We start from the raw sequence: 15,199 nt of genomic DNA on the forward strand, positions 1-15,199 counted from the left end.
AACAGCAACTGAATGCTAAGTTACCCCAGATAGTCACGAAGTGTGAAAACAACGGCGACCCGACGAGTTTGAAAATCGTGCAGTGTGAACTCGGCATTAGATGTTCAAATAGCTGCAGCACTCCGACTTTGCCACAAGGAAAAGTGCGTACGCCTGCTCAGACCCTGACATGACGGTATAAGTACTTTTCCACGTCAAAGACAGTTCTTATAAATATGAACGTTGCCGTGGATTTTAGCGTACGCACGCTCTAAGATCAAATCTGTGTGTACGCACATTTTATAAATGAGGCCCGTTGAGTATAATAGTAAGGTATAAACACAGGCTTTATGTAATAGATAAATATTGCTCAAGTCCAAAACTTGTACTGGCTTTTCAAAACCAAAATGACAATGCTGAGCATTTAGGAAACAAATTTATTGCACATGATGGATGCTTTTATTTGAATAACTTAAATACTTTTAGGCTTCTACTATTCAACATAGTAAAAGTATATTTTGTCATTTTCAAATGGTCAAAACAACAATAACGAATACAGCAAACTAGACTACTAATAACATGATCTTTCTTCAAACAGATACAGAGAAAAACATGATTAAAACAGCATTCCCACATTTCACAACTTAAATCAAACCAGTAATGTTCACTAGACAGCAGTGAGGATATTTAATCACACTCATCTTTGGCTAGATGGACATGTTTTCCCTTATTCAGGCTACTTACAATTGTCTTCAGTTTTCTCTTTTTACAAAAGAGCCAATTCAAAGACAGCAAAGTCTATGTAAAAATATGACAAACCTTATGAAAGTAATGCAAAGATACATAATAAAACTAGATAACCGATCTCCTCTTATTCGTACTGTTGTTGACCCTCTCATTGGTTCATATAGGCAGACCTTTCCTTCAATACTTTCTCTTTTAGATTCAAAGAGATGTAATACTGCTTAACCCCATCTTAAACTGAAGTCCTTCATTTTCCCCCAAAACAACAATACTGATGTCTGATTACCACATGGTTAATATCACCTAAATGCTGCTTTCTTCTTCTTCTACATCCACTTGCCTGTGTGTCATTTGCATCACAGTCATCATAACAGTGTACAGGTGATCCATTCAGAGCTTGCTGTCAATGAACCAAAGGAACTCAGTCATATCTGCATGCACACCAAGATGAAATGATGGAGAAATGATATTCAGTGACTCGCAAAGCCATTCCCATTCCCATATTGGGTGCTAAAAAATCAAGACAAATCTGTGCAACTCTTATGCATAAACAAATTTAACAGTATAAAATGAGTTGAAGTGATGCATTCATCTTAACATAAAAACCCTACCTTTCTCTAGGTCTGTATAAAGAGCCTTGCTTTTATCATGCTTTGACATGCAACATTTCAGTCCACCAAAGGTTTACTTGTTTCAGAAATAATTCAATTCTCGACACAGCTGGGAACGAATGAAATGACAATTGTGAACTATACTGATAGACAATTATGGATATTTCGATATATCATTTGTCTACTGGAGTTGTGAATGCTCATGTGTTTGTCTCCTGACAATACAAACAGAAGGAAGTGCGTCCCCAATTCCCAGATGTTCATGATTGCCTGCCACAAAGTAATTATGAACCAGACCTAAAATGTGTCTGTATTAACAGCAACAGAATCAGTGGGAAGACTAAATATGGTCTCACTGGACAGAATAGCAACAAGATGATGCGAAAAATTTTTTTTTAAATAAATATGCAAACATGTTATCTTCTGCTACTTCTACCAAATACTGTTTTGTAGACATCACAACCATGTACACTACTACACTGCAAATCATACATTATATGCACCTGAGAAGCTGAAACTAACAGCACAAAACACAGAACAATCTGATAGATAATAGAGTTGATGGGACACATACAGACATACAAAAAGCCAGATAAGCTTTTTGGGAGTTAGGTGAATATGTAAGGCACTAAAGTCTCAAATCTCTTCTCCATTTCATCAAGGTGCCTGGAAAAGTCCTGAGGAGTCTTGTTGACGCAACAGATCTATGGGGAAAGTAGCTACCGTAAACCCTCCTCTTCAGTGGCATCACCTTCCTCATTCAAATGTGTGCTTGCAAATTCATGTCTTTAAATCACTTTTATGAGTGCTAAAGCCCCAAATGACTTGTCTAAAAACAAATCACGTTTCCTGGTACTGCAACACCAGTATGTGCAGGATTTTCCTCACCTTCCAATCGTTCTTTCGGAAACTCGCGCTCTTTCTCTGGACTCTTCTGGGTTTCGAGATGATGGATGGAAACAGGAAGAGGAGTTTACAGAGGTGACCGCATTTCCCTTCTGTCCTTTTCAGACAGTGATGAATCCCCTGTATGCTCAGCCCCAAGATCAGGTGTAGACCCTTATCCCTCCTAGATTGGTTGAAGTTTTCGGGCAGGACTATGGGGAGGGGGTTACATGGCAACAGCAATTTATAGTTTGATGAATGGGCCGAAGTGATGGGGCGCTCTGATCTTGGGTGAGGAGCAGGAGTTGGAGGATAGAGATGGAGAAGTGGAGAACGGAGGAGATGACGAGAGGGCATCTGCACTCAGAGAGAACACTGTGGAGATGGCCACATCCACGATGCCTTGACACAGCTCAGGGTAGAGTTTCCTACAACAGGGAAAACCTCAATATCAATATTAAACTTAAGAAGCAATTGTGGGGGGGGGGGAAGCTTTAGCAACTGCAACCGTAGTCCAAAAATGAATGAATTTGCCAGTCAAATTTGCCAGTTTTTTATCTAAAATGTGCTGCGAATTATGCATTACAATTTTTTTGCACAAAACTCCTTGTGGCGACACATGCAGTATGTGGAATACGTAATGCAACAAGCCACTAGATATGAAAATAAGGGACAAAATCATGATCATTTTCACAAGACCGTGTACTCACTGTGCACAGGCAGGTGCCCCGTTGATCTCAATTAGCCAGACTTTAAAGCTTTCGTCCAGCATGAAGTCGAAGCCGAAGAGCTGGAAGCTCTGGTAGGACAGGTGCTTCGTGCTGATGGCTGGCTCGATGCATGTGAGACAGCTCCTGTTGAGACAAGACGCAGGATTTCAGACGAACACCACAGGTAGTTAGACATCCTCAAATGAAGCATTTTTGTAATGGATCAGTGAGCTCAGTCTTGAAGAACAATGTTATAATTGACCTCTGATCTAAATGTTATGTTCATCTGGTTACTGAAGGTCACATTGCCAGTATATAGTAGGGTGCAAATATCTGAGTGAAAATCTGTTTTATTTATTTATTTTACATTAGTTTTAGTTCAAACAGTAGAGTGTGGTGCTAGAAATGCCAAGGTAATAGGTTCGATTTCCAACTGATTTAAAAAAAAAAATAATTATAATAATTGTGTACCTTGAATGCAATGCAATCTCTTTGAATAAAATCCTCAGTCAAATGCATAAATGTAAACATTTAAAACAGAGAAGTGACAAAATGAGTAGGAAATATTCAAGATTCTGCACTAATTCTTCTTGTGAATTTCATGTCAGCTTGTTTCTTATTTCTCAAAAATTTTCACTGACATTTGTAAGCTGTAATGTAATTTGCAACAGCGTTGAACAAAATATCAACTAACTCAAATAAAATAAGTTTAAGTCAAAGTACTAAAACTGAAAACAAATAATAAAAGCACAGATTTACACAAATTTGAATTTAAATAATATAATAATAAAGGTCGATTCAAAATATTAAGAAATACTATAATAGTATACAATGTAATACAATAATGACACTGATTTGTAAGGGGGAATAATTCAAATGTAAAAAAGTAAAACTTTTGGACCCCACTGTACATCTCTAACACAAAAAATCTTTTTTTTCTACCTATATAACTCAATTTGCAGGCACACATGCAATCAGATTTGAAAACAAGGTGAAGGAGCACCTGATGATATGCTTGATCTGAGGTAAAATAGATGTTTCCATGGCAACGCTGTGTGTGGTCAACAGGTACAGTCTGAACTCATCAAAGAACATCTCGTTGCCCTCCTCAAAGCGGCCGTAGTTCTGCGAATGCTCCTTCTGGATGCAGTGATTGGTCAGGTGACTGGTCATGTCCTGCAGATCCGAGCTGTTGTAGGGCTCAGAAGACGTCCTCAACACTCCCTCACGGTACAAGTAGATATTATACTGATGGTCTACAAGCACCCAACTCCTACAGACAAGACTTTATAAGTGCTTTGACTTCATTAGGATGGGGCATTGCAATTCTATGCTTTTCTGTAATCACATCAAAAACATTCTGCACAAAGGATTATCCGTCTCATCGTACCTTATATCAAATTTACGATGGTCCGGCTCCAACAGCAGTGGTCTTTCCAGATACTTCTGAATGACATGCACTTGGCCTTGATTATCGATGAACTCAAGCAACTGGTTCGCATCATGAGATATCAATATACCGGCACCTGAACAAAGGGAGCAATAATCTCATACTACGAAATCGTGTAGCAAGATTACACTTCTTTAAACTTGCCATTTTAGACCGATGGAGATTTGTACCTTTGGCACCTGCTGATGATTTGGCAATCCACACCGTTCCCTCTCCGCTTTCCTTTCTGGAGTTATATGAAGCTAAGAAGACCTCCCGCTCATCTGTCTTTGGGTTGCTCTTCATGTGGCTGATGCCATTGGTGGCCGGGGCAACTGGGGTGTTGAGGTTGGTTGGGTATATGATGTAAGACTCAGGGAACCAGTTACAAAAGTCCTTTAACTCTGGACTGGTCTTGATAATCCTAAACATCAAACATGCTTATTTAAAGGGGTCATATGATGCGATTTCAAGTTTTCCTTTCTCTTTGGAGTGTTACAAGCTGATTGTGCATAGATAAGATCCCTGAAGTTCACAACTTATGAACTGCAGAGTTTCTAACTCTATGACATGGTATAAAGGAAATAAGTGTGATTTGAAGACAACACTCCATTATGCAAACATTATCACTCATAAGATCATTTTAAAAATCTCATTAAAGTCAACTGAGGTTATACAGTAAATCTGAACATGAATTTCTTTCATCTAATATATCTTTAAATAAACAGCGTACTTGACCAGTGAAGCTTTGCGGCACAGTTTATCGGCTCCTCTGTAATAATTCACCAGCTGCATCAGTCCTGGTTCATGACCTGTAGAGGACATTGTATTTGACATTGAAATATCGAAATATTGAGCAGTGAAGGCAGTGTCCTGCAGCTAAAAATACAATTTTGTAACTCAACAACAATTATAATAAAACAATAAAATAACAATAAGAAATGTTGAGCAGCAAATCAGCATATTAGAATTATTTCTGAAGGATCATGTGACACTGAAGACTGGAGTAATGATGCTGAAAATTCAGCTTTGCATCACAGAAATAATTTTTTTTTTTAAATACTGTATATTAAAACAAGTTATTTTAAATTGTAATAACTTTTCGCAATGTTACTGATTTACTGTATTTTTGATCAAATAAACGCACCCTTGAAAATCCTTAATCTTTTCACAATTTTGACAGTAGTGTGTGTGTGTAGTTTAAGTACACATTCTTTTAAGTTGATGTCAACATAATTACATGTTACTACACAGTTACAGCTACAAAGGAATGCAGTTACACTTTATTTAAAGGTGTCCTTGTTACAGTGTGATTATACATTTAAGTACGGAGTATTATTAATTAACTACAAGTTCTTACATGGTTAGGACTAGGATTACTTGTATGTAATTATACATAATTTATTGTTATTATAAAAGTACATGTAACATGTGTAACAAGGACACCTTAACGTTTTACGAATGCACTATAGAGTTGAATCTTTGTGATCAGCATTGATGTGTCCAGTGTTCAATTATGATCAATTATTAATAGTCGTTTCATCATTCGTTATCATTAATTTAACAGCTTGTACTGTCCAAAGTCTCCAATAAAGCACGATGTGCTGAAAATAAGCAGAGGTTAGTAACTTAGGAGTATTATAACAACTTGCTGAAACTTATAACTTTCAATGCAAACATGTATACAGCACGGGGTTATAAAACATATCATATTATGAGATGGCAATGCATGTTTAATATGGAGCTCTTGTTTAAATCATTTACCCAGACGTCCAAAAGGCAGCCGATTTCTCTCTCCCAACATCAAATTAAACCGAGGATTGTCCTTCTTCAGTCGTTTCCATTTTCCAGTAGAGATGAGGATCTTGGCGGCCTCGGCATACACAGTACTGTTATCATCTCTCAAAACAAACGTGTACATCGGTGAACTCATATTCCTCAGTCTTCTGCTAAAAGCCCAGAGGAGTGATGATGATCACACACTAGCTAGCCGACTAACGTTATCTGTCTCCCAACAAAGTAGACCGAAACCGGACATACATGACTTTCTTGATGCTTCTTAGTTGTTTTTGCACAGAGATCTTTACAGTAAATAGTCGCGCTGTGATCCAGACAGAAAAGCAGGGCCGGGCATCTGTAAGTCACCCGCAGTGAATATTAGGGTGTGACTCTTGGAAGGATTTGCCTTCTGGATTCTCGCAGCTAACAGTCTACGCTAGCTTCCTCTCTTCCATGGTTGTCTATGAACAGCAGATTTGAAAACACAGCCCAGTAATAGGCTAGCGCAGTACAGAATCCAAGAATAGATGTCGAATATATAACTATGCATTTAATTCCTCGCTTCCTCTGTAGTCGTCTAGACAGTAGACAGCAGTTTAAATCCCCAGTTGAAGCCTCTTTATCCCAACACGCTCGTGATGTGACGTACCGCTGGGAGTCAACGCACGCACGCCGCACAGACTTGTGGGTACTGTAGTTTTGTGCCACATAAGGGACGTACATTACAGCCCTTACAGCCTTGCTGATGTTCAACAGCACGATCGATGCTGCTAACGATAAAGACATTGTAGTCTGTTTTAGCTATAAATATTTTTTTTTGGCAATATTGGAACAATTGTCATGATCTTCAGAGCAAAAATTATGTAGGCTGCTAAATTATATAAGGAAAAATTATGTTTCGGTAAATAATAATTATGACATAAAAGTCGAAATTATGATATGAGACTTTTTGTGTTATAAATTCGGCTTTTATGTCATAATTATGACATATGTAATAATTTATACTTTTTATGCCGTATGTCATACATATGATTTTTTTTTTCATATGATACACATTTTTCCTTAATTTTGACATTTTATGTAGGCTAATATTTTTTACTTTTCATAAATATAGCTTTTATGTCATAAATCATTTCATACTTTCTTTTTTTTCATAATTTACGTGGTAAATATGACATATATCTCTTTATCTCTTAAGTCTGTATGATTAATATGGTTATATGATGTCAAAATTGTGATTTAGCAACAGACTGTTTTTCTAATGGGGCGGAAATGTAAATAGAGAACATGGAGAACCGTATCTTTACAATGTTATCATAACGTCTGGTCTGATAAAGTCTCTTTTTTTAAGTGCTATCAATGTCTCTAGAATAAGACTGAAGAAGCAATCAAAATCAAAACTTTTATAATCATACGTTTGTGAGTATCACAGTCAACGTGATTTTCAGAACTGGGCTAAATAAATATGTTAACAGAACTGAAATTGCCATTTATTAATTTACTGGGACATCAGTGTTCAGTGTCATACAAATGACATTAGAGAAATCAGTATAATCAAATGAACATTAAAACGAAAATGTAAAAGAAGTGTTCAATAATCTATAATCTATTTCATCTATCTACGGACCAATTTTATTTTATTTTATTAAAATTAATAAATTTTATTTTATTTTATTAAGAAATGTGAAATAAAAAGAAAAATGTGAACCTGCAGGACTCGCAGTGAGTGTGTTTGTCCAGGCGATGGCGCGCGTGATCTTAGTATGCAGCGACCGGAAGCTGCGTGGATCGGCGCAGATCATGCAGGAGGCGCGAGGTTCGGTCAAAGTTATGGTTGTTTTGTTTCACATCGCTGTATAGACTTTCAGCTATTTCTGATCTTTACAGCATTTACACACAAGAAATACGTTTAACCCAGAGGTAGGTTTCTACTTTCCTCGCCCAAAACGAACACGGGAGTGTGTTTGAAGCTGTATTTGTGATTTGTGTTCCTGCTGTCAGCTCACGTTAAGAGATAAAAGAACGTTGTCCTGTCTTTCTGAATATCCTGCACATATTTCCTACTGGGACAATGTGTTAATACCCGCTGAGACACTATTCGTAAGATCGTAATTTAGTACATTAATATAGTTCATGTGAAAGTGGGTTTTCGTGTATTACTTTACTGTCACTTAACGTTTGTGTGGGCATGCTTAAAATTATTGTTAGTAAAGTAAAATTCAAGCGTTTATACACACATATTTTACAAATTAAAGTAATAAGCCATCAAAACAATGAAAAAGCGCCAAGTCACAGGAATTGTGTACAGACAAATCAATCTAATTTGATCTCTGCTCACTAGTCATTCTTTTAACCTACCGTAATTCATGAGGTGCGTCCAGTGGGATGTTTTTAAACACTGTTGAATAAGTTCACATGTATGGTCTACTCTTGGCTGTTTTTCTTCATTATCAAGCCCAACCCATCCATGATTTTTTTTTTTACATTTATTTATTTTTTTAAAGAATAACAACAGTTTTGCAAAGACTCATATGGATATACAGACATTTTATATTTGTCTACAAACCTAATTTCAAAGTTTTGATAAGTCTTATGATTGAAAGATCTTTAAGATTATGAGAAAAAAAATTAGACAAGCATGTTGAAATATTGACTGGTATTGCACTTTATACTATTTCTCTCTCTCTCTCTCTTTCTCTATAGATGCATACATACATACAGTGCATACATATATATCCAGTGTAACTTACTGGTTACTGTCATTAGATGTAATTTATACAGTATATACTAATAAATGACTGTCTCACTTATCAAGACAGTAGGCCTGGGCAATACAGAATGAAGAATATACAGGCTATATATCAGTTATTTTCTGCCTTTTGATGGCATTTAATATATACCAATCGTGACAGCCATTGTAGCAAAGTCAAAATGTTTCAAAAATAGTTTAATGCAAAAGGTATAATACCATTAAAATGATCAAGACATTTTATCCACACTGTTCATCACATAAATGAACACAGGGAAGAGTGATATTTTCGTTAATATTCATTTATATATATATAAAACATATAAATAACAACTTATATATATATAACATGTTTTTTAATACATAAGTTGTGACAGTTTTTTTTTTTTTTTGTCATAATGAAAATTAATCAGTTTTTGAGTTGATTCACTAAAACAGTTCTCAAAAGTCACACAGGAAACCTAATGGCCACCTAAGTGTGTAAGTTATTATGATATTCACAGTTGCTTAATTTTTATATCACATTTTATACAATTATGAAAATAACATGAATATTTGCTGTCGCTCAGCCCTAGAAGAATTTCCATGCTATTGTTGTGTGGTACTTCTCTTTTTTTAAAACATTATTAATTGATCCTGTGCCCACTTCTTATGCAGACTGGAGCAGGCCAGGCATGAGCAGAGCACACCTGGACGAGTGGCAGAGGAGGTCCTTTGACATTTCGTCTGGCTCCTGTACACCTGAACAGACGGCCGATGCTTACCGGGCACACGTCCTGTCCATTCAGTATGCATGGGCGAGTGCTGAGCTCTCTCCGGCCGGAGCTGGCAGCCTGCTCAGGACCTACTCGGAGCGGTACGCCACAGTCCTGGACTCAGACGACCCACGCACAGGGCTAAACAACTATGCAGAGAGTGCCCTGCACCTGGCCCGCAATCAAAAGAACCATAGCGACAAATGGGAGTCGTCCCTTACGTTTGAAAATGTGTTCAACCTGCCGTGCGTGCAACGGATGATGCAGGCCAGGTCAAAAGAAGGCTCTCTCCTGGTAGATCCGGCAGATGTTAACATCACTGTTGGTGGTGAAGTCAGCAGGGGAGATGAGAAAGGCAGTGCTGTCTCTGGTCCTCCTCCTGGATTAAAACGAGGGCCTCTGGCTCATGGGCCCGCTGCGCCTCCACCTAGAGCTGAGTTGGGAAGGGGGGTCAGTAACCCACTTAGCGGTGCTGTAGAGTGGGCCAGAGGACTTGAAGGAGCCCCTCCTCGTATGTCTCTGGCACGAAATGCTCCAAAAGCTCCAACAGGATCTACGCCTATGTTTGGCCATAACATTTTCAGTTCCACAGGCAATGCTAGTGTGTCTCAGTCTAGTGTGGGTTGCACAAGTGGATCCAATGTGCATAATCAGCCCGTGTTCTTTTCCTCCACAAACCCCTCCAAGAGGAAGAACTTCTACAGCTCAGGAACTGAAAGCAACAGAAGCTCATTCCCGTCACAAGGCGAGCAGGAACCGCGAGGGAGAGGAGAGGAAGGTGTCAGCACTAATTTTAGATCAGCACGAGAGCAGTTCATCGTTGACCAGCAAAAAAAGCATTCCCATCAGGGTCAGCGAGGCTCCGCGGCCAACGTTGCTGCAATCACCAAGAAATGCCTTGGGGCGAATCGGTCTCGTGGGGCGGCCTCCAAATTCGTCCCTCCCATGCCAAGGCAAGAGGAAGAGGGCAACTCGAAGGAAAATGCACCACAAGACATGCAACCTGTTGATGAGCGACTAAAGAACTTTGAGCCCAAAATCATTGAACTTATCATGAGTGAGATCATGGACCATGGCCCCCCGGTAGCTTGGGATGATATTGCCGGCCTGGAGTTTGCCAAAGCCACAATCAAAGAGATCGTAGTGTGGCCCATGTTAAGACCTGATATATTTACTGGCCTTAGAGGTCCACCTAAAGGCATTCTTCTCTTTGGTCCTCCAGGCACTGGTAAAACCCTTATAGGGAAGTGCATAGCTTGTCAGTCGGGAGCCACTTTTTTCAGCATCAGCGCTTCGTCACTCACTTCAAAGTGGGTTGGGGAAGGCGAGAAGATGGTACGAGCGCTCTTTGCCATCGCTCGGTGCCACCAACCTGCTGTCATCTTTATTGATGAGATCGATTCCCTTCTTTCTCAACGCACAGATGGAGAGCACGACTCTTCCCGTCGGATCAAAACCGAATTTCTTGTCCAGCTGGATGGAGCTTCCACCTCAGCAGAAGATCGCATCCTGGTTGTTGGTGCCACCAACCGGCCACAAGAGATTGATGAAGCAGCTCGCCGTCGCCTGGCTAAGCGACTCTACATACCTCTCCCAGAGGCTGAGGCTCGCCGGCAGATAGTGACTAACCTCATGTGCCATGAGAAAAGCCAGCTGGGAGCAGATGAGATGGAAAAAGTGGTGCAGGGCACAGAGGGCTTTTCAGGGGCAGATATGACACAGCTGTGTTGCGAAGCAGCCCTAGGCCCCATCCGAAGCATTAGTTTAAGTGACATTGCTACCATCTCAGCAGAACAGGTTCGGCCGATACTCTACAGTGACTTCCAGGAGGCTCTCAAAACAGTGCGCCCCAGTGTCTCTTTTAAAGATCTGGAGTTATATGAAGAGTGGAACAAGACATTTGGCTGTGGTCGCTGAGTGCATGTGTTCTGATTATATCAATTGAGTTTTATGTTAGCGTGACTATAATGTTGGGTTCATTTCTTGAAATAAATTGTCAATTTGAGTCTTTTTTCATCTTTTTCATGAACATTCTTCTCAGAGAGCTGTGAAACAAAGAAAAACAATCTCTGTTTTTTGTGATTGCAAAAAAAACCTGACATTTCTGCAGTTTCATATTAAGGTATTCATGCAGCCACAATTGATTGACTCAAAACAGCACTCAAGATTTTGTAAAACTGAGCTTGTTACTCTAGGCCTTCCCTCAAAATTAGCATACCACAGTTGTGTCTTCCTGAAAACAGTTGCATCACAGAGTGGAGCTGCAACTCTTTTCCTTGTAATATAGAGGAAATGTGCCAAGTTTGCACTAAAAAGGAACATGGGGTCTTGAGTTTGTTGTTTCCTTCTGAATGCACTTATCCAAAAGGGAACTGTCAGCTAGTACAATGTTCTGCCAGCCCTACCTTCTGTGTGTGCAGAATAAATTAAACGGCTCTCCATGTTTACCTGCTCTCGCTCCTGTATAGACAGAGCGTTAGACACCTTAGGGCCAACTCTCCCATTGTGTTGTGCCTTGGTGAATGGATTTGGAGGGGAAGTTGGGCAACACTGCAGGCATTCTGGTCTCATGATAAGAGTTACCCACAGATCAACTCTTGCAGTGCTCTTCCTGTTGCTAAGCCAGTGTGGTCTCGGACCACATCTGGTAAACCAGAGGAATGGCTTTGTGCCTTGGAAGGGGTTTTAAAGATGGACTCTTCATCCTCCTCCTAGAGGACAGTATGGTTGGTTTAGTTTTTTTTCAGTTACACATTGTGCCTATGGAGAACTGGCCATCCGATCAATATTCAGTCTTTTTTTTTCTATCAGAACAGGAGAATCTATTTTTGTGTTGTTTTCTTAGACTGTTGTTTTCTGGTGAACTTAAAGTTGGTGGGAAACCATCAGAGTTGCTATTTTCATAAATTCTTAGAGAGACCCATTGATGATGACACCAGCTATAAACCTCACAAAAACAATTATGCATTATAGAAGCAGATAACAACTGTGGCTTGATGCGTTTACTGTTGATGGATGGAGAGGAGCATTGTGGAGCTCTAAATGAGTGGCCGCAGATGGCATGAGGAATAAAAGTTGCTGGTCCAGTGGTGAGGAAACTCACCAAGGCCAAATAACAAAGTAATGAATGAATGAATTTGAACATGAATGGTGTTGGTCAGGTTACAAAATATGATGCAGTTTTGAATTCATTTGTTTGGATTTTTAGTTGTATTTTCAGTAGGCTTTGAATTCTGTCACTTTATTTGGATGAGACTGGCTTCGCTGAAATTTCTTTGTTTGTTGTTTGTATGCCTATGCATTAGCATAACATCTTCATCATCAAAGTACAACTGATTTGTGTTAGAGTGAAACGCAAGGTCTGTGTTACGTGAAACCTGATGACTGCAGTCTGGGAAAATTGAAAGAGCGATGGCTGATTGATTTGGTTGCTTCTTGCAACTGCAAACCCATTCTTACGGGAAGTCAGGCTGAACTGTTAATACACCTCAGAAGGCGAGTGGGATTTAACAGTCTAATTCAATTCTAAACTCTGACTCTTGGGTTGTCTTCATCTGCATCCGATTATAGATTGTGCTCACATGAAATGAATCAGTCATGTAATTTTCATGAAACAATCTTAGAAAAACTGGAAGCCCATGAAAAAAGGGTGTCATTTATTTTTCATCTTTTTGTCAAGCGGGTTAATGAATATTTTAGGATTGTGCGGTTGGCCGGAGTGTTGAAACTTTGTAAAATTAGCCAGCAGTGCAAGTAGTAAGTCCTTCCCTGAGGAGCAGTGGAAGGCTGTCAGAACAGCAGGGATAGCCTGCAGCTGCACTATAGGAGGACAGGCACACAGAATTCCTCCAAAACCTTTCTCGACACTATATCTGCAGCTAATATTAACCTTTGCATCATTTATTTTCTAGTTTGTCTTAAGCTCACTGTTATTTTTAGACAGTTTTTAGATTTTCCTTGAAAATATCCTTTGGTGCTGACATAACATTGTTTTTATTAAATGGCTAATGCCAATGTTCACTATAATGCTGATATCTAATAGTCTTTAATATTAAGTGTACATATAGGGTGCAATAATCATACTTATTTACTTATAATTGACAAAAAAATATTTTAATAGTTTATCCAAATGATAAATCTGGCAGTAGAGTTTGAAACACAAGGGGCATTGATTTTTCTGCCTGACCAGTTTATTTTTGTCTCTTATTACTTGGTTTTGACATCTTTAAAGTTTCTCTGAATGGGTGGGGTCTATTTGTGCTGTATTATCATAAGTCGAAGCGGAAAAGAGAAGTGAGATTCGGTATAGAGGCTGATGGGGATGGGGTGGTGTTGGCCAGATTATCCCTTTCATGCAAATGCACTCTCTCCACGGTTAGGTCCCACTGAAGCGTGGGGGCTCTGCTTTGGCCACAGCTGCTTCCCGTTTCTACCCAATCACACAACAGCCATCTGGACACGTCGTTGTCATTGCGAAGAGCTGGTGAGCTCTTGGGTCGGGCTCACTCTTGCTCTCTTGACAGATCTGTTCTTGTTTAGTTTATTCCACCTCCCTTTGGCCATTGCATACTTTTACAAATGTCCATTATTGCCTGACTGCAAATAATTTAGAAACATTTTAATTCACAAGAAACATGTCAATTGTTGTCACCTTAGAAACCTTAGAAACGATGATTCTTTTGCTACTTCACAGTGCTGTAAATGTTGTTTCACCCCTACAAATGAAATCAGCCTGAAGACTTTTTAGCATAATTTTAGTTATAGAATGCAATTATTCAGTTGTTAGTTGTAACCGATGTATTGGGCTTTATTCTTAAATTCTTATGTAAATTTAGCAGTCTTTTATGCAAAATTGCCTAAAAGGTGACAAATACCTTTAGCTAATGTTCATTTAGCTCAGTTGTTTAGCTAAAAAGTGAAGTGTGATGCTTGGACTTGCATTCTGTATTATATAAAGATTAATAATTAGTTCTGTACTAACTATTTTAGCATACGTTCTTGATCTATGAATATAAACTTCATTCCATAATTTCATTTTAAATAAATTAATAAATTTAGATTTAAATAAATCTCCATTAGCAAATTTATTTAAATGTTAAAATTACCTTTACAAAACTTGACACATTATCAAAGGTTGAACAAATGTAAAATCTTTTATTATTTTTTGCAAGCATATATATTCTAGGATGTTAATGTAAATATGTATGAGTAAAATGCTTTATTTAAACTGTATTTGTAAATACAATATAAAACAAGCAAGGACAATAGCTGTGAAATTTAATTAAAAAAAAAATGTACCGCCATATATTTTCAATATACAGGGGAACAATTCAAAAGGGAGTCATGTTACATAAAATGGACAAATCGTGACATTATTTCATTGTAATAAATTATAAAATGATAACTTCTTCAGGCTGCTTAATATAAAAAATATATATTTAAAATGAAGAGTAAACTGTTGGAACACAGGAAAGAGAGATACATGAGTTTACATCACATATTGCAAATAATATTTTATAACTTTATTTAATTTTTAGCATTTAATTATTATTATTTTT

At 38.4% G+C, this 15,199-nt stretch overlaps 2 protein-coding genes across 3 annotated transcripts; one reads left to right on the top strand and one right to left on the bottom strand.

Moving 5' to 3' along the window:
- Positions 1 to 426: 426 nt before the first annotated feature.
- On the bottom strand, positions 427 to 6,789 carry LOC107721225 (tubulin--tyrosine ligase-like). The gene is made up of 7 exons (XM_016529142.1): positions 6,123 to 6,789; positions 5,092 to 5,170; positions 4,550 to 4,782; positions 4,320 to 4,455; positions 3,933 to 4,202; positions 2,930 to 3,073; positions 427 to 2,647 (listed from the first exon to the last, which is right to left on the bottom strand). Exons 1-7 carry the CDS (start codon positions 6,289 to 6,291, stop codon positions 2,464 to 2,466), a joined length of 1,215 nt encoding a protein of 404 aa, XP_016384628.1. The 5' UTR covers positions 6,292 to 6,789; the 3' UTR covers positions 427 to 2,463.
- A 1,084-nt stretch (positions 6,790 to 7,873) lies between these two features.
- On the top strand, positions 7,874 to 11,936 carry LOC107721231 (fidgetin-like protein 1). 2 transcript variants are annotated; one of them, XM_016529155.1, is made up of 2 exons: positions 7,874 to 7,953; positions 9,544 to 11,936. In XM_016529155.1, exons 1-2 carry the CDS (start codon positions 7,881 to 7,883, stop codon positions 11,556 to 11,558), a joined length of 2,088 nt encoding a protein of 695 aa, XP_016384641.1. In that variant the 5' UTR covers positions 7,874 to 7,880; the 3' UTR covers positions 11,559 to 11,936. The 2 variants fall into 2 exon arrangements, with proteins under 2 accessions (XP_016384641.1, XP_016384642.1); XM_016529156.1 differs by having other exon boundaries at positions 7,876 to 8,057; positions 9,544 to 11,935.
- Positions 11,937 to 15,199: the final 3,263 nt, after the last annotated feature.

The sequence above is a fragment of the Sinocyclocheilus rhinocerous genome, unplaced genomic scaffold, assembly GCF_001515625.1.
Source record: "Sinocyclocheilus rhinocerous isolate Xijiao unplaced genomic scaffold, SAMN03320098_v1.1 scaffold214, whole genome shotgun sequence".
NCBI lineage: Eukaryota > Metazoa > Chordata > Actinopteri > Cypriniformes > Cyprinidae > Sinocyclocheilus > Sinocyclocheilus rhinocerous.